This window comes from Ascochyta rabiei, chromosome 5, assembly GCF_004011695.2.
Source record: "Ascochyta rabiei chromosome 5, complete sequence".
In the NCBI taxonomy this organism is placed as follows: Eukaryota; Fungi; Ascomycota; class Dothideomycetes; order Pleosporales; family Didymellaceae; genus Ascochyta; species Ascochyta rabiei.
Genome location: NC_082409.1, coordinates 1,003,747 through 1,027,490, shown reverse-complemented (window position 1 = coordinate 1,027,490; position 23,744 = coordinate 1,003,747). Strand labels below are relative to the sequence as shown.

The following is a 23,744-nucleotide window of genomic DNA, read 5'->3' as shown; positions in this document are numbered from 1 at the left end:
CTTCAACACGGGATCCTCCATGTCTCGTCATTGGTCAAGGCTGATGCTTGTCTGCACACTACCTGCATACCCCACGTTGGCCTGCTGACCCACGACACCATGTCATCGCTGTCTAAGCTTGTCCCTGTGTTCGTTCCAAAAGTTTCTACACCCTGTAAACAATGTCAGTCGCAGGTTGGCATGTGTCTGGAAAGGGGACGTACCTCGATGCATCTTGACTTGCTCAATCCACCACTCCCCAAAACTATCTTCGACCGCCATGTCTGCCGCACCCACCCTCTCGTCTCTCTTCAACCCACACATCATGCACGCTTGCCGCGCAGGCACACCACCTTCAGACTGCTTCAGCGTCCTGACCGGCATCGTCTCCTGCAGATCCGGCACAGCCCCCAAAGTACCGGCTTGGATCTGGTTGACACCAGAGACCACATGTCGTAGCCTTCCAACCTGATCTTTCCACACCCTGACCACATCCGAAGCCTCTCTTTCTTCCTTTAGGTTCTCGCCCCTGTCGATGCCTGTAAGCTTCATGCCTGACGTAGCCCGAGACGACGCCGGTCCAATCCTCATGCCTTGGGAGAGATGCTGGTCCCGCTTCCACCGTAGCTTGCGACCTGCCATGACGTGTGCCGCAACAGACGCCAACATGAGATAGCCGCGGAGGTAGGTAATCGTACCCGGTTCCGCCAGAAGCTTGTTCCTCATCGGCAGCGTTTGTGCGGCCATGGGCTTGAATAGCTTCTCCTGCGCGTCTGCGAACAAGGATGGGAACAGTGAAAGCAGCACGCCGGGCGGTGGAACATTGGTGGGCGGTAGTTCCCCCGGAGATACGTCGCCAACTGCAGGAGACAGAATGGGCGCAGGTGCTGAGCTTGTCGGAGTAGGTGCGCTCTTGGTCCCTTCCGACTTCTTCCACGCTTCTGCAGGTATCGAAGCCTCCCAGTCATCGAATGTGTCCCAGCTATCATCGACAACCTGTGCTTTCGGTGCAGTGGCTTGCTGTTTGCCTTCACCTCGACTCGGTTTCGTGGGTCTGGGCCTCCAGCTCGCCTTGTTCTTCGTGCTACTTACCCAAGGCTTAGGCTGTGTCACATCCAGATCTCCCAGCAGGTCGACTAGAGCTGGTGAGCCCCCTACTGGCACCGTCGGCGCTGGTGTAACGGGTTTTGACTGCGAGTCTTCGAAATCGCCAAAGTCATCATCATCTTCCAGGTCCTCGGCATCGAAAAGCACGCTTGAATCTGCGGGCTTCTTCGCCTTGATGATGGGGGCTTTGATCCACGACTCCTGTGATACTTGGGATGGATAGGCCGGCTGGGAGCTAAACGGATCGTGGGCCGACGGCTGACCTGTCCATGTTTGCTGTCGAGGCTGAGACTGGTTTGATAGGAATGCGAAAGGGTCGTGTTGCGCAGCCGGAGCCGGATTCGCAGAGCTTGAGCCGCCCTCAAAGTCGCCCCAATCATCAGTGTCGTCTTCTGTTGATGTTTGTGCTGCGAGGGAATCGTCACGTCCGAAGCTCGGTGTGAATGCAGTTGGCTGTGGTTGAGGAGCGCCTGGCCCCTGGCTGTTCAAGTCATCGAAGAAGCTGAATGTAGAAGCTGGCTGCGTAGCAGTGTTGGCTTTGGACTGCTGTGTCTGACTGGTGTTCGAGTCAGCGCTGAACTCTGCGAATAGATCAGCTGACATTGCTGGGTGATGGAGTGCGAATGAGCCGTGATGCGGATGGCGGTCAGGGAAGTAGCGACCGCACTAGGCCAAATTGATCCGCCGCTCAACATCCAACACCTTCACACTTCATCTGTCAGCATGTGATACGAACACCTCAAGTGACGTGAGGACTGATGCTCAGATCCATCCCCTGTTGCCCTCCTCACATCGGTTCAACATGGACAACAGCATCGTAGCCGGCGACGCGCGGTACTAGCTACAACACATGGCACACCGCTTCACAAGCTGCAAGGTTAACCCAACACGTACACGTGACGCGGCGTAGATAAGGAACAGCACGTCACAGGCGTCACTCAAAGCACAAGAGGTATGTGTGTCCATCCATTTTTCATTCAATCATTATGAAGTCTAGGGTAGGACTCGCCTTCGTTCCACCAGACCGTAATGCATGAAAGTCATCATAGCTTTTCCGAAGCCGCCCCGCATCCCCAGAACCAGGTATCTAGAGAATATGAGAAAGAAACAAACGACCGAAGAAGTGATCGCTTATTTCTTGGAGGCCTTCTGGGCAGCCTTGGTGACCTTGCCGGCCTTGTCGGCCTTGACAACAGACTTGATGACACCGACGGCAACGGTCTGACGCATGTCACGGACGGCGAAACGACCGAGGGGAGGGTAGTCAGTGAAAGCCTCAACGCACATGGGCTTGGAGGGAACCATCTTGACAATGGCAGCGTCACCAGACTTGATGAACTTGGGGCTGGCCTCGGTGGACTTTCCGGTACGGCGGTCGATCTTCTCGAGGAGCTCGGAGAACTTGCAAGCAATGTGGGCAGTGTGGCAGTCGAGAACTGGGGCGTAACCAGCACCAACCTGACCGGGGTGGTTCAGGACGATGACCTGAGCGTTGAAGGACTCAGCACCCTTGGGGGGGTCCTGCTTGGAGTCACCGGCAACGTTGCCACGACGGATCTCCTTGACGGAGACGTTCTTGACGTTGAAGCCGACGTTGTCACCGGGGACACCCTCGACGAGCTGCTCGTGGTGCATCTCGACGGACTTGACCTCAGTGGTGACACCAGCGGGGGCGAAGGTGACGACCATACCGGCCTTGATGATACCGGTCTCGACACGACCGACGGGCACCGTGCCAATGCCGCCAATCTTGTAGACGTCCTGAAGGGGCAGGCGGAGGGGCTTGTCGGTGGGACGGGTGGGGGTGTCGATGGCGTCAATGGCCTCGAGGAGGGTCTTTCCGGTGGACTTGGTCTTGGTCTCCTTCTCCCAACCCTTGTACCAGGGGCAGTTGCTGGAGGGCTCGATCATGTTGTCACCGTTGAAACCGGAGATGGGCACGAAGGCAACGTGCTTGGGGTTGTAGCCGACCTTCTTGATGAAGTTGGAGGTCTCCTTGATGATCTCGGTGAAACGGGCCTCGGACCACTTGGTGGTGTCCATCTTGTTGATGGCAACGATGAGCTGCTTGACACCGAGGGTGTAGGCGAGGAGAGCGTGCTCACGGGTCTGGCCATCCTTGGAGATACCAGCCTCGAACTCACCAGTACCAGCGGCAATGATGAGGATAGCGCAATCGGCCTGGGAAGTACCAGTGATCATGTTCTTGATGAAATCACGGTGACCGGGGGCATCAACTAAGTAAAGTGTCAGTGGTAGAGTTCGCTTAAAGGCGAAATGTTCATGTTGCTTGCTTGCGTGGTTGCTACTGTATCCTTGTATGTCTGCTTGTCGTTGTGCCTCTTGAGATCATTGCTGCTGGTGCAGGCTTCATTGCATGGCGCGCAGAAGTGAGTGCGATTCGCAACGGCGGCTGCACGAGATGCAAGGAGAGTAGCAGCAGCAAGAGCGAGAGTACCAACAACAGCAAGCAAGCAACAAGAAAAGACAACTCGAGCGATATGAAGAAAAGGTGCACACATACTGCAACTTGTTAGCATCGTGAAGCACATATAGTGGTAGGGTAGACAAACCTGACTGTCACCATATACTTGGGTGTCTCGAACTTCCAGAGAGCGATATCGATGGTGATACCACGCTCACGCTCGGCCTTGAGTTTGTCAAGAACCCATGCGTACTTGAAGGAACCCTTGCCGAGTTCGGCGGCTTCCTGTGGTGGTTGTCAGCATCGTTAAGACTTGTATTAAGTGGGCAAGGATGTCGCAGCCTTGGACCGGAGCCCATAAGCTCGCGATGCAAATTGCGCTGTGGGGCATGGTGTTGGAGTTGGCGAGCTCCCGAAGCGGGCTAGCGCTAGCGCACGAAAAGCTCGCACAACCCCACCAAAAATGCCCCTCAATGAACGATAACCCGCAAGCGAGGAAGCGCGTCCAGATATGGCAGATGCAAGTGATGTTGCCACTGGAAGAAAAGTGTGCCATACCTTCTCGAACTTCTCGATGGTACGCTTGTCAATACCACCGCACTTGTAGATCAAGTCTGTTCCGTTGTGAGCTGTTGCGTCATGCGGTCGTTCGGAGAGGAGTGCTTACGGCCGGTGGTGGTCGACTTGCCGGAGTCGACGTGGCCGATGACGACGACGTTGATGTGAGTCTTCTCCTTACTGCCGACGATGTCAGCACGCTGTACAAGGGCTGCCTTGATAGGCGATGGTTGCCTTCGATGTGTGAAGGCCCGGTGATGCTTACCCCATGTTGGCGGTTGTGTGTTAAGTTGAAAGTTGAGGGGGAGTTTTATTTCTCTGAAAGTACACTGTTAGCTTGTGGCAGACAAAAGCAAGGTGGTGTGGTTGACATACCAGATATACAGCTCGTGTAAGGTGTGAGAGACAATGAGTTTGTGTGGGTGTGGGCGCGGAAGAGATTATAACGGAGGGGCAGCCAGTTGCCAAGCCGGGTGGGGCTAGGCCTGTTTCGTCTCCACTCGGGCGCGCAAATTTTCGATGACATTGCCTCTGCTGGCTTCTCGCATCCTGGGCGCTGCCAGCGGCAACTTTTGGAGAGCCCAAGACGCTCATTGGGCTGAGACGTGTCATAACACCGGGCCTGCTCTGCATGTTTGCCACGGCGTGTTTCGATGCACATTTGTCGTGCTATCCCATTGTAGATTCTAGTCCTGGATGATCTCCATGTCAAAGCTGCTGCACGAGCATATTTGACGTTGGTCTTGCTTTGCGTTGCAGCATTCAGAGATGGCTCACTGAGGGTGCGTCGAAGTTCACCAACATTGCCAGAGCAACCTGTCCCGCACATTTTTTGGAGGGGTAACTGCATCATTGGCCCCACCATTAGCTTGCTCCACCGCGGCGCATGTCCTGATGAACAACGCGTTGCAGTTCCTATACATTGCGCATACAGACTCACTTCACAGGGACTCCAACTACGTGCCTGCATCCTGACTGTCATTGCCTGCCTAACCTAGCCAAAACGTCGGCCTCTGGGCTGGCGATGTCAAACAGTCGCTAGGCTAGTTGGCATTCACAAGAGCTGCAGTCAACAGGTGCACACAAGTAAGGCGGTGTTGAGTCTCGTGTAGCTGTATGCATCGTTCGAATTTGGGATTTGCGGTATGCAGGACAGGCGCTGCATTCTTGCCAGCATCTCGCCTTGCGGGGCACTGCTCTAAGCGTTGCTCTGGGAGGCGGTTCGATGGCTTGACTGCCCCTCATGGACACCCGTTCACGTCCCTGGGGCTGGGTGCTAGTCTTGAGGGCAGTCGTGCCAAGAACTACGTCGCTACATCGTACGTCGGGCGAAGCAAGTTGTCCACAGCAACGCCCAAAGCCTCTCTCACCTGGAACGCGCAGAAATGCCCCCCCGGTGATTGGCACCGGCCAGCCTGCCTTGCTTTACCGCCTGCATGAGGGCTCGCCACAGCCGCAGCTCCTTCATGCGATTGTGGAACAGCGCACTGCCATTTGCACAAGCAGACCTTTTGACAACACCACCACGACTGCAAGACAATACCTCTGCGGGCTGTGACTCACACGTGTTCTTGCGAGGCTGCTCTCTGTCAAGTCACAACATCATCGTTGTGAGCTGCCAGAGCTCACGTCCTGGAAATTTTGATAAGGTTCTGGAAGGCGGGGTATCCCAGACCTAACTTCATCGCCCCATGCGCCGGCTCCACTCCGAAATCCAGAGCCTGTACAACGTATTCAACTCTCCGCTGTATCCAGATTTGCCCCTCCATCTTCATGCATGTTGTCGTGAGGCACGTTGATTCATCGGGTGCTGCCGCCGCTGGACCTCAGAGGGGCAAGCCGCCCTTTTCTTCGACGCAGAATTGGTTTCATTTACCGCTCTACTGCAAGTCACACAACACCGTGCTGCTTCCACGAAGCTTCTGCTTGAGCCAGGCTTCGATCGGAAGATTGCATTTACATGGGACTAAACCTACCACTACCTCCTACCATCGTGCACCACGTTGCTGCTTGCCACAATTCCTCTGTCGCATCGATCGACCAAGGCCGTCCCACGTTCGCAGGCTTGATTATCATGTCGATAATTACGCATGTCTACGAGCGTCCATCTAAACAGAACATGAACAACGGATAAGTGCCTTGCACGAACATGACGTTAACGAGCGCTGGAGTCACGACCCGGCCGAAGTCATCCGATGCAATGCTGTCGACTTACAATTCAGATCATACCTACACGATGATCGACCTGTGAATCCCCTGGGCCGCCCTTTCCTACATCAACGCCCTTAGAACGGCGAACATCCCGTATCCCGATCAATCGAGTATGACTGTACATCCCAACTGAGCAATAGGAGACGCCAGGTCTGAACAACGCTCTCGGCAATGGACGACGTCATGGCATACAGGTTGGCACAACTCAAACGAGGATTCCCAGAATGAGTGCTGAAGTGTTCTATACCTGTTTTCAGTAAGAAGGTGCGTTTTTGCCGCCCCAATCGTGACCTTGGTGGAACGCAAGCGTGTTCCTACTTCATCGGCACTCTCGCTCAGGGGCCCCAGCTGTCAAGACCCATTTTACGCCGGTGATGTGTAAAGGACTTCAGTACATCCTAGGCGGCTCCGATTTGCATTTCAAATCAGCTGTGGTCTTTCAGCCATCTATAGCATGGTGAGCATTGGGAAACCTCTCTTGAGAGACTCCTAAGTCACAGGATTAGTGTTCTTTGTCCTGACTTTGACAGTCACTCGAGAGGCTGAGTCGTCCGCATATGCCACTGGTTCTGAATTTGTAGAGGAATTTGGGTACAAACGCGCAGTCCTAGTATTTGGGCGAGGTAATTGAGTGACTGCTGCTGAAGTCTTGTGGACTTTCAACCCAAAGATACAAGGTACCAGGAAGTTTACGTGCGTTTTACTGACGACCTCCAACCCAGCCGTGAAGTTGAGGACCTGGTGCTGCAACTTTATTTCGGCCCGCCGCTCCTCATGGATAGCACTCGGTACCCAGCCCCGAAGGGGCGATCAAATAGCACATACAGCTCCTACAACTCACTCCCATCAACCTCCTACACGACAGCAGAGCTCCACTAAACGACCTCTATGCCCTCGAAACCGTCACACCTGACCAGTTCGTCGATCGCTACGCCCGAATCAACATCATCTGTCTCGCAAAGAGGGTGCCAACAAACAATCCAGATTCGCTGCGTGGTTAACTGCAGTTCAGTTAGGCTCCAAGACTGTGTCTCTATCAAATTAGCAAGCCCAGCTCAACTATTGGCGCGACATTTTACTTAATGGGTGCATCACAGACCCGTGTCTTCAATGCGTTGTGAGATATTCTTAGAGGAGCCCCTGCCTCGACTGCTGCTCTTGGCGCTAGTTTTGGCATAGATGACGCATCCCCTTTTCGGCACAAGAGAGGTTCTCCAAAAGCCGTGCGGAGGCAGGCCGAAGGGATCCAGCCTCGCAACGTTTGTCAAGGACCGAGCCGCTGACGAGTGGGAACGCAACCCGACTTCGCTGTCAACGCTATGACCTAGATACCGAAAGCTAGGTCAGTGTACATGGGGTATGGCTCGGGAAAAGGAAAGTCAACGTGACGGTTGTGCATGGATGCACAGAGCAACAAGCGTACAGGCCGGAGGGTGACAATTAGAACAACTGCCAGGGTACCGTAAGCAGCTGCGTTGGATGCATGGTGGTGTTGTTCTGGCAGACGTGAGGCTTTGTCGTGTGCTGTCGTTCTCAAGACCACAATGGCCGATGGCCCATAGCAGCACTGCTTGATGCTTCTTCAATCCCCCTCATGCCGCGCTGTTCGCATTCCGGCTCTTCAGGAGTGATGATCGTGCCCTTTTCGCCGTGGTGCATGCACAGGGCTGCATCCCGAAATTAAGCAGGGTATGTTGGGCCAAGCACGAATCAAAGGGCTCCAGACCGTGTGAGCTGCCTCCCTTCTCGCCTGCAACACGACTCCTTCGCGTCGACAGTTCGCAGGACTCACGAGGCAAACTCAGCTCCTAGACGCTGGGCAGAGTGCGCTGCAGAACCGTTCGGTCACTACCATTCGCTTGTTTTTTTCTACTTTGGCATTTGCTTTTTCTCACTCGCACAACCAGTACCCTTCGGCCTGCAGGGAACTGGCTTGTTTCCCGGCCTCGTGCATGCAGCCCCCCTCCTCATAATCCTCCGCGCAACTCGTCACCTGCGGAGCCCTCTTGCCATCCACTTTTCGTCGCAGCGGCTTCAGGCAACGTCCTTGACGGTCTCTCCCGTTCCCGCGGCTGTCGCCAGCTCGCCGTTTCTTACCACGATCATCCCGGACACGCGCCTTGCTGTCGAAACATTTGGCAACGTCGTCATCGCAACCAGCACCTGACTCGCCCACCAAACACTATAGACTTATTCGCCCTCGAGCGCGGCGACTGCCTCACTGGTTTCCTGGCCGCACCCGGCAGCTCGTCCTATGGCTGCCCTTGCGCCGTCCCGTTCGCCCCTGCCAGTTCAACAGTTGACGCCGCCCAGTAGCTCGCACGGTGCCGGAGCGTCGTGGGATTTTGCTGTGCCTCTGGACGGTTCGGTGCGTTTACCCTTTCTTCTCCCTTCTTTTGTGTCACCACGACACGATTTTGGGCCAGAGCTTGCCGCTACTGGCACTACTGCGGCTCTCAATGATGCATGACAGTAGCGCGAACTCAGTCCGTCGCTGCCCAAAACTCAGCGTTACGCGCTGCTACTCACACCATATAATAAGAGCCTCGGCTGACAGCAGTTGTAGAGGCAGTCCTACGACCAGGAGTCCTTCATGTCCGGCCATGCAGCCCCCGCGTACGCTCACGCCAACCGCCAGCCACATACCTCACAAGCCAGCAACTTCGCAAAGCCTGTCCGCTCCACCACCTGGGAGTCGCAGGGCCAGTATGAGGACGACAGATCGAACCAGGCTTCAGGACGTGCTAGCTCACTGCACAAGAAGCCAAGTCGAGATGTGATGGCTGGTGACCAGGACAGCACCTACGCCAAGAGCAACACCAAAGGCAAGATGGGGCCTCCGGCAGCCGTTAGGGGCCGTGGTGCGAAAAAACCCGCAGGCGGAAGCCCTGTCGATCCCGAAGCCGACCAAAGCAAGTGGATACACCGAGACAAGCTCAAGGAGATTGAGATCAGGGAAATGGAGGAGGCTGGTTTCAGAGTCGGGCGCACAAGCAGATCGAACAGCCGGTCACAGAGCGCCACGCGGAGGACACGAGACCGCACCAACTCCGAGCTGGCCGAGGGCCTGCAGACCGGCGACGAGCGCTATGAGAGACGCATAGTATCCCCCATACCTGCCGAAGCCGAGCACGCCTTGGCTGAGCAGCAGTACCATACGTGGAGCCCGACAAGCAGCGAGGGTCCCGCACCAGACATGCAGCCGCCGTCTTCACGGACAAACCACACTGTGAGGCCTAGTACGTCTCGCATCCCTCTGCCAAAAACGAGTGGAATACCTGTACCGGCATCCGTGGCCGATCGAGACGCGCCGTTGCCAAGATCACGGACAGGCAGCGCAAACTGGAACGGCGACATTGCTGCTGCCGGTGCGCGAGTACGCAGCGGAAGCATAGGAAGTCAGGTACTGCTCGACGACTTCATTGACGAGAGAAAACATGGCCATATCCGCAACAACTCATCATCGGCCAGTGCGTCGTCTCTGAAGCAACCTCCGAGATCGCCGATCAAGGCAAAGACACCGGGCAAGCCAGCGGCTGCTGCGGGCGCGCGAAAGACCAGCACCACATCACGGACACAGTCCAAGACCAGGCAAGTCTCGGGCACGAACAGACGGCCCGGCACGGGTGGCAACGTCGTCTCGCGTCCAACTACCGGCCATCGACCGGAAGGAGAGGCGCCTTGGATTGCGACCATGTACAAGCCGGATCCACGTCTACCACCGGACCAGCAGATCATCCCTACGCACGCAAAACGAATGCAGCAAGAGCAGTGGGAGAATGAGGGCCGAGTCGGGTCCATGTACGACACTGATTTCCGCTTGCTCAACACGGAAGAAACGGGAGGTCAGCGTTTGTCGCAGATTGATCCCATCGCGCTGGAGAAGGAAAGGCAGAACGAGCAGTGGCCTCTCCCAAGTCCGGACAAGCAGCCTTCACCTGCAAACGAGAAGACGGAGCCTTCTGCCGACAAGTCACCAGCACTCGAGCAGCCGCAGTTCAAGCTCACCCCGACGATCCCTCAAAGCCCTCGTGCGCTCTCGCCGAAGCCAGCGTCGCTCAAGCGCGCGCCCAGCGAGAAGCCCAAGACGACGCGAATGCCCGAGCCAAGCGAGGAGATGCCCGAGAAGAAGGGCAAATGCTGCATCGTTATGTAGCATTACCTCGCACATATACCCATTTCCTTTCCCTTATAGAGACACTGCCGAAAAACCGTTTCCTTGTTGTACATGACGTTCGAGTACGGGGTAGCTACACCTTTGCCTTCCCTTTCTATCTCTGTATTACTGGGCTTATAGTGTATAGCGCCCCACATTTATTTTCTTGTCTTTTTATCCTTTCCGAGCAACATACGTGTTACGTTTGGTGGCGGGCCGGTGTTTGCATTTCTAGATATAGCACCTCGTCAACATACACGCATCCAACGACATTGCAGTCGATGAGAACCAGCGCCTCGCTAGTGTCTGGATAGACAGGCTAAATATTTCACCATCTACTTAGGAGCGTGTCGGCGAATGGAGCAGGCGCATTGCACGAGTTCTGGGGGGAGGAGACAGCGAAGGCTGGTCCAGAGCTGTATAGCACAAGACGTGTCGAGCGCGGCAGACAGAATATTATCCGTCAGACAATGCTATTTCCTCACGGCAGACAATGATGTCTTTGAGACAGACAATACCATCTTCCCTAAACGTAGGAAACCAAGGTTTTCATACAAACGATATTATTCGCAACAAACGATACTATCCAGAACAAACGATGATATTCAAGACAAACAACACTATTCAGAGCTGCACATGCCAGTAGTGAATCGTTCAGGTCGTTTGCCTGGATCGAGCATGTAAGATGTCTTAGTCAGCATGCAAGATGGTGCTCGGTACGTACCCGCGCTGTCAGGGTTCTTGAACATTTTGCCGATCGACTCGCAAGCTGACGGACCCCACTCACCGCCAGACAGCACCTCTGTACCCGCTCCGCTACGTCACCTGCGATCGCGTGAACCGGCCTGCTTCGCTTGCAGGACTGGCACACGCTCCCTTTCACCATCACCGTGGCGTCGATCAACACCCTCCTCGACGACGTGAAGAAGTCCTTCCTCTTCTTCAAGAACCACCCTGCCCTCTCCACCACCGTCCCACCCATCCACGTCGACAGGCAAGACACAGACACGCTCACCAGGATCCTCCACACCCTGCGCGTGGCCGACTTTGCCGACTTTGTCACGCACCCCCGCTTCGACGACCCTTCGTATCTCACCACCCTTGCCCTCGGCCTCGCGGCAGTCTTCGTCACCATGTCGTGGTTCTCTCGCGCCGGCGGCAGCTGGGGCGGCCGCTTCTCGCCCTTTGGCCGCCCGGGCGCCTCTCCCAACTCGGGCGTCGTGAACGACTCGGACTTCTCGTACATCACCAACGAGGACCTGCGCAAGAACAACGGCACCGCGCCCGAGATTGTCGACTGGGACGACAAGAACCCTGAGCGCGAGACGGACGTAATCGTCTTCAAGGAGAAGAGGACACACTACCCCATCCACTTTCCTGCGCACAGCATACGGGACGGCGATCTGCGGATCGGCACCGTCCGCCAGGCCGCTGCGAAGAAGCTCGGCGTCGACGATGCCCGCCGGATACGCATGTTCCACAAGGGCCGCAACCTCAAGTTCGACGAGCGGACCGCGCGCGAAGAAGGCCTCCGCGGCGACGGCACGGGCAGCGAGATCCTCGTCACAGTTGGCGAAACACCTGCCGGTGGCCTCGCCCCCGGTGCAGACGAGACGGTGCCGCAATGGAGCGACAACGAAGGCTCCGACTCTGACGACATCGACTCGGGCGCGAACTCGTCGGGCAAGAAGAAGTCTCGGAAACGCGGCGGCAGGAAGGGCAAGAAGAGGGGCCCAGCGCCCACCTCGGGCTCCTCGACACCAGGCTACGTCTCGGCTGCCCCCGCTGGCTCCGAATATCTTCCCATCCCTTCACACATTGGCGGCGCACCACGCCCGTCGTCGGCGCCCCCACAGCCAAAGCCGGCGGCAACCCCTCAGACACCGACGGGCAAGCTCGACGCCATTGCCAGCAAGTTCCACACCGAGTTTGTCCCCTTGTGCGTGCAGTTCATGAGCAACCCGCCCGCGGAGAAGAGCAAGCGCGACTTTGAGTACAAGAAGCTGAGCGAGACCATCCTCACCCAGATCATCTTCAAGCTGGACGGCGTCGAGACCGATGGGGATCCTGACGCCAGGGCGCAGAGGAAAGCACTGGTCAAGGAGGTCCAGGGCATGCTGACCAAGCTGGACGAAACGGCTAAGCAGGCGAATATGTAGATTGCGAGGTGAAGTGTAGATACGAATAGACGTCGAGAGTACCACCAATTCGGTCGGCACCGTAGCGTGAGTGTGCACCTACCTAGCGTTTGCTGATGGCTAGACGAAGCAGTTCCAACACTCACGAGCACGTTCACGCAGTCACTGTTTCAACACTCACAAGCACACCTACAGCACAACGAATCAACACAAGAAGAATCCAAATCCATTATCCACCTTCTCTCCTCCCCCCTTGTCAGTCAGCACCCTACTTAGCAGCGGCCTTCAGCACATCCGCAACAGCATAGTACGCCGGCTTGCGGCTGAAGTCCGAATTATACAGCGTCGCATTCCCCTGTCCCGGGAACGTGCTGGGGACCCAAGAGACGGGGTCCCAAAAGTCCCACACAGTGACGCCGACACAGCGCTTCTCGTCGACACACGCACGCACCGAGTCGGCGTAGTTCTGCGCCTGGGTCGCCTGCTTGGCCGCGTCGTCGGGCAGCGCAGTCCGCACATCGAGCTCCGTCAGCGCCGTGTCCAGCCCTAGCGACGTGTACAGCTGCTGCGCAGCGCGGATCTGGGCGTAGCTGGGCGAGCTGCCCGTTATGAAGTGCGCTTGCAGCCCGATACCGTCGATGGGGATCTTGCGCGCCTGGAAGTCTTTGACCAGCGCTTGCACCGCGAGCGTTTTGTTGTTAACCGTCTCCATGTTGTAGTCGTTGTAGTACAGTTTCGTGCCCGGCGCTGTGTACTTCCTCGCGAACTTGAACGCGACCTCGATGTAGCTGGGGCCGATGGTGTCGAGCCAGATGTCGCTGCGGTACGTGCCGTTGTCGTTGAAGGCCTCATTGACCACGTCCCATGCGTAGCAGTCGTTGTAGTAGTGGCGCGCTTCCTTCTTGATGTGGTTCTCCAGGATCGAGAGGAGCTCTTGCTTGCTCCATTTTTGGCTCGTCAGCCATGTGGGCAGTTGCTGGTGCCACACGAAATTGTGGCAGCGCCGCAGCTGCCCGGCTTTCTTGCTGGGGACTACGATCTGGTCGCCGAGCGTGTAGTTGAAGACGTTGCGTACCGGCTCAATGTACATCCACTTCTGCCCGTTGGCGGGCGTGACTTGGTTGAACTCGGACTTGTTGAAGGCGATGTCGGTGTACTGCTTGTTGTCGAGCACGACGTTGTCGATGGCGGTGCCAAAGTACTTCAAGCCTGCCTTTTTGGCAAGGTCGGCAAGGCCTGGCGCTGGCTTTGGCTTTTGAGTGCCATAGGTAGGCGAGGCGAGTGCCAGAGGGAGAACGGCAAGGGCGACAGTGACCTTCATGTTCGGTGGTTTATTTGGGAAACCAGAGAAGCTGCTGTGAGTGCGGTGCTCATGCGTAGTTGAGTATGCCTGCAGTATATATACTCGCAGGATCCATTGCTTGGTCACGACAAGCAACGCCCAGGGCCCGGCAGTGCACCCTCCTGCATGACAAGCAATTCATCCGGGTCGCCAACGTGGAAGCCACCCAAGAACCAGGCCAGGCCATGCATATTGGAACTACGTACAGGTGATCGCTGGTCTGGGCAAGGCACACCAGCCCTAAGCTGGGAAACGAGCATCGGTACTATGCCGGATGCAGCAAGCTAGGCGCGGTTGTTCCTGGCTTCAATATAAGCTCGCTGAATATATCCGGGGTGTAGACCTCGTCGTGGCCGAGAACGGAATTTGCGGCAACATAGACATACTCATAGACAACCTTCCTATCTTGCTGCTCCAAAAGCAATTCATCCAACTGGCAACGTTAAATGGATGATCCCACCTTCTCTTCCACACCACCAAGGCGTGGTGGCGATGAACAAGCATTTGGCTAAAGATGAGCGGCAACGGTCATACCCCGCAAATCTCCATCGCTCCGCGCGGAGGTTAGCGTGCTCTGAAGAGCATCATTTGGAGACGCTGTTGCGGAAGGCTGGTCTGCGCTAGGTGGGTAAAAGGCTAATTGCAATGTTTCTCGAAAACTGCGGCTCTTTTTACACGGCTAAGCTCGCAACCGAGGATGGCGACTGCATGTGGCTGCCTTTCCTGACGTCTATGACGATATGGGAGGGAAGGGTTGGGAAAGAGGTCTGCAGTGGCGAGTGACGGCGAAGCGATCTTCACTCAGTCTCTTGCGAAGCAGGAAGAGCCGGCCACAAGCGTGAACACTCTAAGATTTCTGAAGCTCTTCAGCGCAGGTTTGAACAGTTGTAGGGAGCTGTAGATGCAGTGGTTTCTGTGTAGCTTGGGAAATGATTCTCTTTATGTTAAAGGCCTCTAGACAGCACTGTTAACGTGAAGGCTAGGGCTACTATACCGGCTCATTCTGCACCACAGGAATTAGTCTATTCCCACAAAGACGCCGTCTTTTTCTAAATCTTCCCGCGAGACCTGCGGCATCGGACTGACAGCGTCTGCGCGCTTCAAGGCATCTTCTGTGAGCCCCCAGAACTTGTCGAGATCGACACCTCGCGGGATCCTGCACCCGCCCTCGCCGGCCTGGAGCTCTGAGACCTTTGTCCTTCCAAGCTCCCCGACTTCAGACTGGATTAGCGAGTGAACGCCTTTGGTGACGATGTCGACCCGGAATCGTTCGCCATTCCTGTCGTCAAAGATTTGAGGATAGATCGCTGCTGCGACTGCCAGGGGATCGTGTAGTGGAGGACCCTCGGTAATGGAGAATACTTCTGCGTAGGTTCCTGCGAAGAATGACATGATCTGGGCGAACAGGGCTCGCAGAGCAGATGGGACCCGTGTCGTGTCTACATCAAGGCCGACTTTCGATCCGTACAACAACGTACGACGAACGGACTGCGTGCCGAGTACTTTGTGGCTGAGATCCAGCGGGATCAAGGTCGTCTTCGACTGGAGAACTGGGTGCGAGAAGATGAAGTGAGATGCTTCAGGATCACACTGCCGCTGTTAGCAGGTTTCGAGGTGGGCAGTTACTGCCATACATAGATCTGTGTTCTGTCAGCCGTAGTGCTCTAAGCGTGTTCCTGCCAGCTGCTCACGTTGAACTCAGCATAGGCTGTCCAATTGCCAAAGCGCTCTCCCTCGCCCTTGATCTTGCCCATCGGGGCATCTGTGAATTTGTTCCCGACAGCACCACCCATGATGCTCAGGCCTTTGATGTGACCTGCCAGATCGGTGTACTTCTGAAACAGCAGCCCAATGTTTGTCAAGGTGCCGGTAGATACAAGCCATGCAGTGTTGGGCGGAGTCGCAATGAGCGCTTTGTACATGGCTTCGAGGTAGTCCACGTCGGTGACAGCCGGCTCGACAGGCTGCGGCAGCAGGGTCACGCCGTCCAGGCCACTTTCGCCGTGGATGTCGGCAGCGTGCACTGCGTCGCGCACGATTGGCTTCGCAGCGCCTGAATAGACCTTCACATCACGTCTGCCCAATGCCTCCAGAATCGCGCGTGTGTTGAAGGTGGTCTGATCGAGCGCAGCGTTGCCATGGACGGTGCTGACGCCTAGGAGTTCGACGCGCGGATCGTGAGCGCAGAGGAGGAGAGCATATGCATCCTGGAGTAACAGTAAGCAATGGCAAATGCAATTGGTGGCAGCAGATTGGGCCTACATCGTGCCCGGTGTCCTGGTAGTCGTCAATAGGGGGGTTCGGTGAAGTTGCGAGCGAGTACGGACACAATCGAGCCAGAGTGGGAGCCTCGATGACATAGTGAATAGATGTTGAATATCACAATGAATAGGTTCAGATTGAGGGGGGTGCAACATGCAGGGTCCAGCCACGTTTGGCGGGGTTGGCGTCGAGAACCCCGGATAAGCGCGTCTCCCAGAATTTTGCAGGCATTCAGAATAGCTTAGCAGAAGTAACATGGGCTAACAAATATCCAGAAGACTACAGACTTGCGAGATAATTGTTGAAGACCTCGGGCATTGTGTTCAGAGCAAGGACCTGAGTTTCTGCAATATGGCGCCGCTACTGACAGAACGTAGAAATTGAGGACCTTCAATAGGCGCACCCCTATTGATCCTCTCTACATTCTCCTGCATAGCATGTGCTTCTCTTGGTCACGACAGACGACTCCGTGTCAGTACCACAGTACTAAAGACTTGATGCATCCTTGCCGGTGAATTAATAAGTTCTGACAGGTTCCGGCGCTATCAGTGTCCGCTCCAGTCCGAGCACGCAAGCTGCTTTTGTCAGCTTCACGCACCTCACACGTTACGCAATCTCACCAACAGCTGCATCTCTCTTCCTATAATTATCGACACCGTTGGTCAGCTGCCTGTTGTGGTACTCTGGGCCTCAGGCCGCTTGCAGAATCTCGACGTGACGGTATATGCCACCTTGCCACTCTTCTATTTCATCTTAGTCAACTCGTGATGGATCTCTTTCGGAGACACGAGGGGCACCACGAGGTGGACTCCAAGTCGTACTGGGCCTTTGGATACTCATTCGAGCCTCTGAACAACGAGCAAACGCATCAACGCCGCGAGAATCTGGACTACTATGGCTTCGCAGCGCAATGGTCGGTGTTGGTTATCTTTGCCTTATTCCAGATGTCGTTTGGCATCAGGTGGATTGTTACCAAGGGCATGCGCTATGAGCAGCCAAAATCTCCTTCGTTTAACAAAGGCCGTGAGAACACCCTGGGCTGGCTGAAGAGTCTACACAGTCGCTATGCAAGGATTATGTGGTGGATGCAGAAGGATGTAATCCAAAGATGGAATTGGGGGACACGAGGAGAGTGGATTGGCGGAACACTCTGGACTGCATGGCTACTCTATCTGTGTTTCGTGAATACTTCACCTGGTAAGACTGCCTCGAACTTATCGGTAACCCTCAACATGCTGATCACCACAGACTATCTTCACCTCACGAAGCGGTTTGGACAGATCGGAGCCTCACAACTGCCTCTGCACTACCTTCTGGCTATGCGAGCACCATACTCACCAGTTCAATGGATAACACGCCTCTCACACGAGCAACTGAAAGCTGCGCATCAGATCCTCGGCCGCATCGTCTACTTGCTCTTCATCCTTCACGCTGTCTTCTATTTTGTCTTCTTCGCCATGTCCGGCTTCCTCGCCAAACGCATCAAGGACTGGGATGTCATATTCGGAATCATCACCCTCACCCTCTTCGCTGCCATCAGCACGACAGCTCTAGGATTCGTCCGCCGCCGAAACTACCGCGTCTTCTACATCTCACATATCGCCATCGCCAACTTCATCATCGTCCCCATGTATCTCCACGTCTCGCACATCCGGCTGTACGTCTACCAGATTGTTGTGGTGGAATGTCTGCATCTCATTTTCCGCGCGATAAGCCTTAAGATGTATCAGGGCACCATCCGACTCCTACCTGGCACCAATCTCGTACAGATCCGCATTCCCCTCCCAGACAGCCACCCTGCCTTGAACTGGCACCCCGGCCAGCACGTCTACCTCACTCGACCCTGGGGCAGCGCGAAAACCCCTTCCTACTACCAGCAATGGCTGATGGTAAACAAATCCAACCCCTTCACTGTGGCGTCCATCCCCGCCACAGACCGCGAGCTCCTCCTCGTTGCCCGAACACTCAATGGGAACACCAAGCACCTCGGCGAGCTCGCCCAGAAATTGTCGCAGGGTGGAAGCGGACTCCCCATGCTCCCCACTGCAACGGGGGATATCCCCATCCTGCCATTCGCCCTCGAAGGACCGTACGGTGCATCGAACCGCCTGCCCGACTTGTCCGACTTCGACAAGGTACTCCTCGTAGCCGGCGGCGTAGGCGCGACATTCATCATGCCCATCTACCGCGCCATCGCGGAGTACCACGACACGACGCCGGGAGCGACGCAGGTCCGATTTGTCTGGGCGGTGCAGAAACTAGCCGACACACAGTGGGCGTTCCCCGAAGCTCTCGCCGAAGGAGACGATGAACGAGACGTGGAGAGGGAAGAGGCGGTCGGAAACGGACTGCTGAATAAAGCGAGTACGGTCGAAGTCTATGTCACCCGCCCGTCAGGCCCCTCTCTGCACAGCACCACATCTACGTCGCCCATCTTCGCCGTAGATGATGACGACGATGAAGGAGAGCAGTTTGAATTGCAGGAGAACGAGCAGTTGTTGAGTATGGAAGAGCAGATGGAAAGGCCGCGGAAAGGCATGACGGTTATGAGCGGCCGGCCCAAGATGGAAGAGATTGTGGATGAGGTGTTTAGTAGGGGAATGCGGACTGCGGTGATTTGCTGCGGGCCGAAGAGGCTGACGGAGGATTTGAAGAGGAGTGTGGAGGTGTATGTAAAGAAGGGGCATGATGTCTACTGGTACGATGAGACGTTTGGCTGGTGAAGATGAAGGGAGTGCAGTGGTCGAGTTACTGAAGTAACCATACATCCGCAATCATGTTCTGCCTGTTGCAGCTACCAATCCCACGCTCCAACAGCTAAGATCAGATGGTACTCGGCACACCTAGGCAATCAGCTATGATAGAAGAATCGGCTTTGGTCTTCATCGTGTCTCTGAGCTGGTGAGAACGTAACAGGTGTTCGTTGAGCAGAGGAAGATCGAGAAGTTGCGAACTCGACGCTGCACCTTTCGCTACCATCAGAGTAACACCTGATAGGCCAATCAAACCTGATATAGTAGTGGACTTTACCCCTCACAGCGTGTGCACTCAACATTATCGTCGCTACATATTGGCCAACAGTGCCACGTGGTTACCCAGGGCAAGCCACAAGCCTCGTTCATCACCGTGCCGCAATGAGATTATGATGTCTCCGAGAGAATCTTGAGCTTCATGGTCTGGACCGGCTAGCAGACAGTAGAAGTCCTTGGAGTAGTGAATAGCGTCCCGCACTTGCCAATTGGTGTTGTTCGAGTCTGCTGGTGTGAAGCAGGTGTGCTGGAATCAGGCTTCACAGCCTCAAGCTCTGCCGTTACCCGGACGAGTGTAGTGGAATGACATCAATACGAAAGCAAGCTGTCATGATGAAAGGCACAATGCACCTTTGCTGCTGTGTTTGTCGTGGTCTTGAGAATGAAAGATAATCATGTATACAGCATTCAGTCGCCTGCATACATCTACGCTCGGATACACATCAGTTGTATGCGGAGAACTCTTCGGAGCCCGCGCGACTTGACCTTTCGATTGATCGTATTCATGTGCGACCTGTGTTGTTGACGCTTGGCAGAGTTCCGCTGTTCCCGGTCGAGTCTTGGAAGATGCGGAGAATGCGGGACAAGAGGCCAAAACCTTGCGCAAGTTGCACTGCATGCACCAAGGCGTCCGCGCTCTTGGGCTGCTATCGATTAAGCCATCGATCCTTGGGACCCCGTCATTGTACCTGATTACATCTTCGCGTTCCGATTGTGGCGGTGCGTCACAACGTGGCTCGACATCTTGACGGTCTTTGGTGCGATTTGCGAACATCCTAAGACCCCCCAGCAGTGATTGCCCTATTGCCCAGTGGTGTCGCCCCAACACTACCTTACGCAAGTGAAATGACAGCGAAGCTGAAGAAGGGTCTTCGCCTTTTCAGCAGGGGATTGGACGTTTTGCAGCGCAAGCCTTTGGTTGACAGCGTAATACGGATGGAAACAGACTACTGGCAACATGGAGATGGCCAACTTAGTAACCCTTTCTCAAGCCCGAGGTTCAAGTCGCAGATGTGCCAAGTCATGACCTCATCTCTCTGCCTTCTCCTGCCTTCTCCGAGTGGCGCCTTGAGAGATCGAACCAGCAAGGAGGTGGTGTTAGTCTGTGCCACGTGCAGTTGTTGATGCCGTTTCAAATACGGTCGCACAGGAGTAGTTGGTGCGTCTTGTCAGATTGAGTGTTAATAGATTGCATGGACGTCCAAAAGGTTAGCTAATAACGGGAAGCAGCCGGTCGAAGTCGCACAGTCCGAAAGTTAGACAGCAGAACGACACTTGACATAGTGTCAAACTTGAGACGCGGCAACGTGCAGTGCACTTCGACAGAGGTTACAGATGTACACTCCTTGATACCCCAGATTACACGGTATTTTCGTCCGGGTCGTGTGTGGTGGCGAGAGCATACAAGCTGGTCAGGCCCGTAGTGAAATGTCGTAACGCACCGGGCTGAGCGAATTGGGAGATGGTAACTGGCCATGCGGATTCCCCTGGGTTTGCACAGCCTCGATGACCGAAATTCGCTCAGGGCTTGGCTGAAGACGACAAGATATCAGGAGCCTGGGCACTTGGCACGGTGCGGAGAAAGTGGCCAAGACGAGCGGGATCATGGCACTAACAGTTGTGCTCAGGGTCGTCATGCTCGCCTTGATGGGCAATCAAGTTGACTGTAAACGACAGTCATTTCGAAAGAGGCAGAATCACACGCGTCTGTAAGCACCAGGCTGTGCAGCGTGGTCTTCGTTCGCCGACCCATCAGCAGATCACGAGAACACCTGGCTCTCTTCGGTCGGCTACTCGAATTAGGAACAGTGGATATTATTGGCAGCGTTTGGAGATGCGAGGTTAGTGAGGGGGGTGAGTTAAGATGGGTGGAAGGAATCTGGAGACCTGGGTAGAAAAAGACGGTGGACGTTGAGCTGAGGGCAACAACCACCTCCCCTTTCTGGAAAGGACGAGGATCCTTTCTCGAATTGATTGAACAGCGTCGCTGATTGCGACACGGCCGGTATCGTGTGGAGGCTGTCGGCTAGGCGCGACGTGCAGCGTGTCGGCGACAAGACTTCCGCCCGGCCAAGAACAGTCAACCAAGACGATGAACAACCAAGAAATTCCGCTCGAAATGAGACCCCAACATTGATGCCCGCCCTGGCCAGCTCTTCGACTGCAACTTCGCGGCAGGCGCAGAAGGCTGTTGAACCTGGGAAACGTGCACATCACACGCACTAAATGGGCAGTCGGCGGGTGGCGGGCGGTGCGGCCAAAGGGCCGGACTCAGGTTGAGTGCTGGCGCAGCGCTGCAAAGGGAATGGCGGGGCCAAGTAGGTTGCGTCTTAGCGCCACTTGGCGCATTGGCGCATTGGCAACAAGATTTTCTTGGATTCCGCTGCGGGCGCGCTTTCTCATAATCTGCCGTGGCCCCCGTCCTCATGCTCAAAGCTCGGCGCCTTCTCCTCCCTCTTATTACTGCAACCCAAGGACTCGCTCCACACCCCAAGCTTCACTCTTGCAACTTCTCCCTTTCTTTTGCGCTGAACGAGATACGTTCGCGCCATCAACCATCGTGTCTTCACTACAGAGCCAAATAGCATCTCTGCTGCCAAGCATGAGCAGTGTAGAACAACAAGCACCTGCGCCGGCTGCGGCTACATCACCGCAGCAGCAGCCTCTGGGCACCCCCACACAACAGAACGCGCCCACTCCTGCGTCTGTTGCAAACTCATCCAGCGACTCGCTTGTCTGCCAGTGGCAGTCTTGCGGCGAGCGTCTGCCTTCTGCCGAGCAGCTCTACGTGAGTTTTACACGTGCTCTTACTCAATCGTGACACAAGACTGAACTTCAGCCAGGATCACGTTTGCGAACGCCATGTTGGCCGCAAGAGCACCAACAACTTGAATCTGACTTGTCAATGGGGTAACTGCCGTACCACGACTGTAAAGCGTGACCACATCACGTCGCACATTCGTGTCCACGTCCCGTTGAAGCCGCATAAGTGCGACTTCTGCGGGAAGGCTTTCAAGCGCCCTCAGGATCTGAAGAAGCACGTCAAGACTCACGCTGATGACTCTGTCTTGCTTCGCTCGCCTGAGCCCAACCGTGGCGGTCCCCACGGTGCCGGTGGCTACCCCGGTCAAAGCGGCAAGCGTAAGTACTCCCGCCTCGATAGTCTCTCTTCTTTGTTTCTAACCGGCGCCCACAGTCGTTGCTGATTTGCAGGCCCTTGCCGCTACAGCGAGTGGATACCAGTATCCTGATGGTGCTCTTGGCCCTAACGGAGCCTATGGCCAGCAACACCCTGGAGGCGCTCCTGCCGGATTCTACGGAGGCCCGCCCCAGAACTCCGCCTATGGCCCAGTCTACTATGCTGTCAACCAGACGCAGCAGCTGACCAACGACTATGAGATCCGTAAGCGCGCAGCATACGATGCCTTGAATGAGTTCTTTGGCGACGCCAAGCGCCGTTCCATCGACCCCTCCACCTACTACGACGTTGGTCAGCGTCTGATGGGTCTCCAGGGTGTCCAGCTCCCTGTTCTTGGTGGCTACCAATCTTCTGGCATGTCCGAGTATGGCCACGGCGGCACCATGGTCGCTCAGGCTTCGCACCCTCCTATGCACCACCCCTACTCGCTGCCTCTGCCTAACCTGAGGACGAAGAGTGATCTTTTGAACATCGACCAGTTCTTGGAGCAGCTCCAGAGCACCGTCTACGAGCACCCCAACCACGCCGCGGCTGCTGGTGTCCAGCAAGCCGGTGCTCACTACGTCCACACTGGTGCCGGCTACCGCTCGAGTCACTCGCCACCTGGTCTGTCAAGCAGCCACTCCCAGTCTTCGCACGCCACTGCTGCTCCCAACGACACCCCAGCGTTGACCCCTGCATCCAGCGTCCTGTCATACAGCTCGCAGCACTCTCCTGGTGCCACTCACTCTTCCAGCGGTGTTTCGCCTACTTCCAGGTCTTCGATTGGAAGCATGTACCCAACTCTCCCATCGGTCAGCGCCATGTCTGACATGTCCGCTGCGGCTCCCTCGTCGGGTCTTGCACCTGCTTTCGATGCTGATGGCCGACGGAGATTCTCGGGTAACCTGCTCCAGAAGGCAGCTCCAGACCGAAGTGAGGAAGACGAGATGGACACGGGGTCGGACGGGTCGTCCAAGTCCCGCCGTAACTCGGAACAGGACAGCCTGCACCACGACGTCAACCAGCTGGCTATCCACTCTCCTAAGGTTGACCCTGCTCTTCGCTCGCCAAGTGTAGTGTCGGATGCTCCCACAGAAACAGCAAACGACTCTGGTCACTGGGTTGAGAACATCCGTGTGATTGAGAGGCTCAGGGCCTGGCTCAAGGAGCGTCTCGACACTCGTGACTACCTCGACGAAGAGGAGAACGCTGTCAAGGAGGAGCATCGCACGATTGAGGACGAAGATGAGCACAACCTCTACCCTGTCCTTCGTGCTGTGCAAGAAGGCCGGGAGTAGGGTGACCGAAGTGGGCGGTCGGGTGTTGTCGGAGTTAACATGGCGTTGCGGTGCATTA

The 23,744-nt window shown here is 55.8% G+C and overlaps 9 protein-coding genes across 11 annotated transcripts; 4 read left to right on the top strand and 5 right to left on the bottom strand.

Annotated features, from left to right (window-relative positions):
• Window positions 1-102: 102 nt before the first annotated feature.
• EKO05_0003493 (uncharacterized protein) lies at window positions 103-1,689 on the bottom strand (the record flags this gene model as incomplete). The annotated part of the gene is made up of 2 exons (XM_059636176.1): window positions 103-152; window positions 204-1,689. The coding sequence occupies 2 exons, from the start codon at window positions 1,687-1,689 to the stop codon at window positions 103-105; spliced, it is 1,536 nt and encodes a 511-aa protein (XP_059492159.1).
• A 528-nt stretch (window positions 1,690-2,217) lies between these two features.
• EKO05_0003492 (translation elongation factor EF-1 alpha) lies at window positions 2,218-3,288 on the bottom strand (the record flags this gene model as incomplete). Its single annotated transcript, XM_059636175.1, has 1 exon — window positions 2,218-3,288. The coding sequence occupies one exon, from the start codon at window positions 3,286-3,288 to the stop codon at window positions 2,218-2,220; it is 1,071 nt and encodes a 356-aa protein (XP_059492158.1).
• EKO05_0003491 (translation elongation factor EF-1 alpha) lies at window positions 3,285-4,339 on the bottom strand (the record flags this gene model as incomplete). Of its 3 annotated transcripts, none has more annotated exons than XM_059636172.1 (5): window positions 3,285-3,609; window positions 3,660-3,796; window positions 4,070-4,125; window positions 4,179-4,249; window positions 4,335-4,339. In XM_059636172.1, the coding sequence occupies 5 exons, from the start codon at window positions 4,337-4,339 to the stop codon at window positions 3,336-3,338; spliced, it is 543 nt and encodes a 180-aa protein (XP_059492155.1). The 3 variants fall into 3 exon arrangements, with proteins under 3 accessions (XP_059492155.1, XP_059492157.1, XP_059492156.1); XM_059636174.1 differs by having other exon boundaries at window positions 3,285-3,323; window positions 3,665-3,796; XM_059636173.1 differs by having other exon boundaries at window positions 3,285-3,796.
• A 4,195-nt stretch (window positions 4,340-8,534) lies between these two features.
• Window positions 8,535-10,436, top strand: EKO05_0003490 (40S ribosomal protein S12; the record flags this gene model as incomplete). The annotated part of the gene is made up of 2 exons (XM_038938627.1): window positions 8,535-8,648; window positions 8,847-10,436. The coding sequence occupies 2 exons, from the start codon at window positions 8,535-8,537 to the stop codon at window positions 10,434-10,436; spliced, it is 1,704 nt and encodes a 567-aa protein (XP_038800780.1).
• A 699-nt stretch (window positions 10,437-11,135) lies between these two features.
• Window positions 11,136-12,595, top strand: EKO05_0003489 (uncharacterized protein; the record flags this gene model as incomplete). Its single annotated transcript, XM_038945352.2, has 2 exons — window positions 11,136-11,240; window positions 11,297-12,595. The coding sequence occupies 2 exons, from the start codon at window positions 11,136-11,138 to the stop codon at window positions 12,593-12,595; spliced, it is 1,404 nt and encodes a 467-aa protein (XP_038800781.2).
• Window positions 12,596-12,842: 247 nt separating this feature from the next.
• On the bottom strand, window positions 12,843-13,895 carry EKO05_0003488 (Endo-1,4-beta-xylanase; the record flags this gene model as incomplete). Its single annotated transcript, XM_038945353.1, has 1 exon — window positions 12,843-13,895. One exon carries the CDS (start codon window positions 13,893-13,895, stop codon window positions 12,843-12,845), a length of 1,053 nt encoding a protein of 350 aa, XP_038800782.1.
• A 1,038-nt stretch (window positions 13,896-14,933) lies between these two features.
• Window positions 14,934-16,276, bottom strand: EKO05_0003487 (Uridine nucleosidase; the record flags this gene model as incomplete). Its single annotated transcript, XM_038938446.1, has 5 exons — window positions 14,934-15,506; window positions 15,551-15,556; window positions 15,608-16,123; window positions 16,179-16,193; window positions 16,244-16,276. The coding sequence occupies 5 exons, from the start codon at window positions 16,274-16,276 to the stop codon at window positions 14,934-14,936; spliced, it is 1,143 nt and encodes a 380-aa protein (XP_038800783.1).
• A 669-nt stretch (window positions 16,277-16,945) lies between these two features.
• EKO05_0003486 (uncharacterized protein) lies at window positions 16,946-18,901 on the top strand (the record flags this gene model as incomplete). Its single annotated transcript, XM_038945354.1, has 1 exon — window positions 16,946-18,901. One exon carries the CDS (start codon window positions 16,946-16,948, stop codon window positions 18,899-18,901), a length of 1,956 nt encoding a protein of 651 aa, XP_038800784.1.
• Window positions 18,902-21,809: 2,908 nt separating this feature from the next.
• EKO05_0003485 (uncharacterized protein) lies at window positions 21,810-23,686 on the top strand (the record flags this gene model as incomplete). Its single annotated transcript, XM_038938567.1, has 3 exons — window positions 21,810-21,995; window positions 22,051-22,348; window positions 22,404-23,686. The coding sequence occupies 3 exons, from the start codon at window positions 21,810-21,812 to the stop codon at window positions 23,684-23,686; spliced, it is 1,767 nt and encodes a 588-aa protein (XP_038800785.1).
• Between the last annotated feature and the right edge of the window lie 58 nt (window positions 23,687-23,744).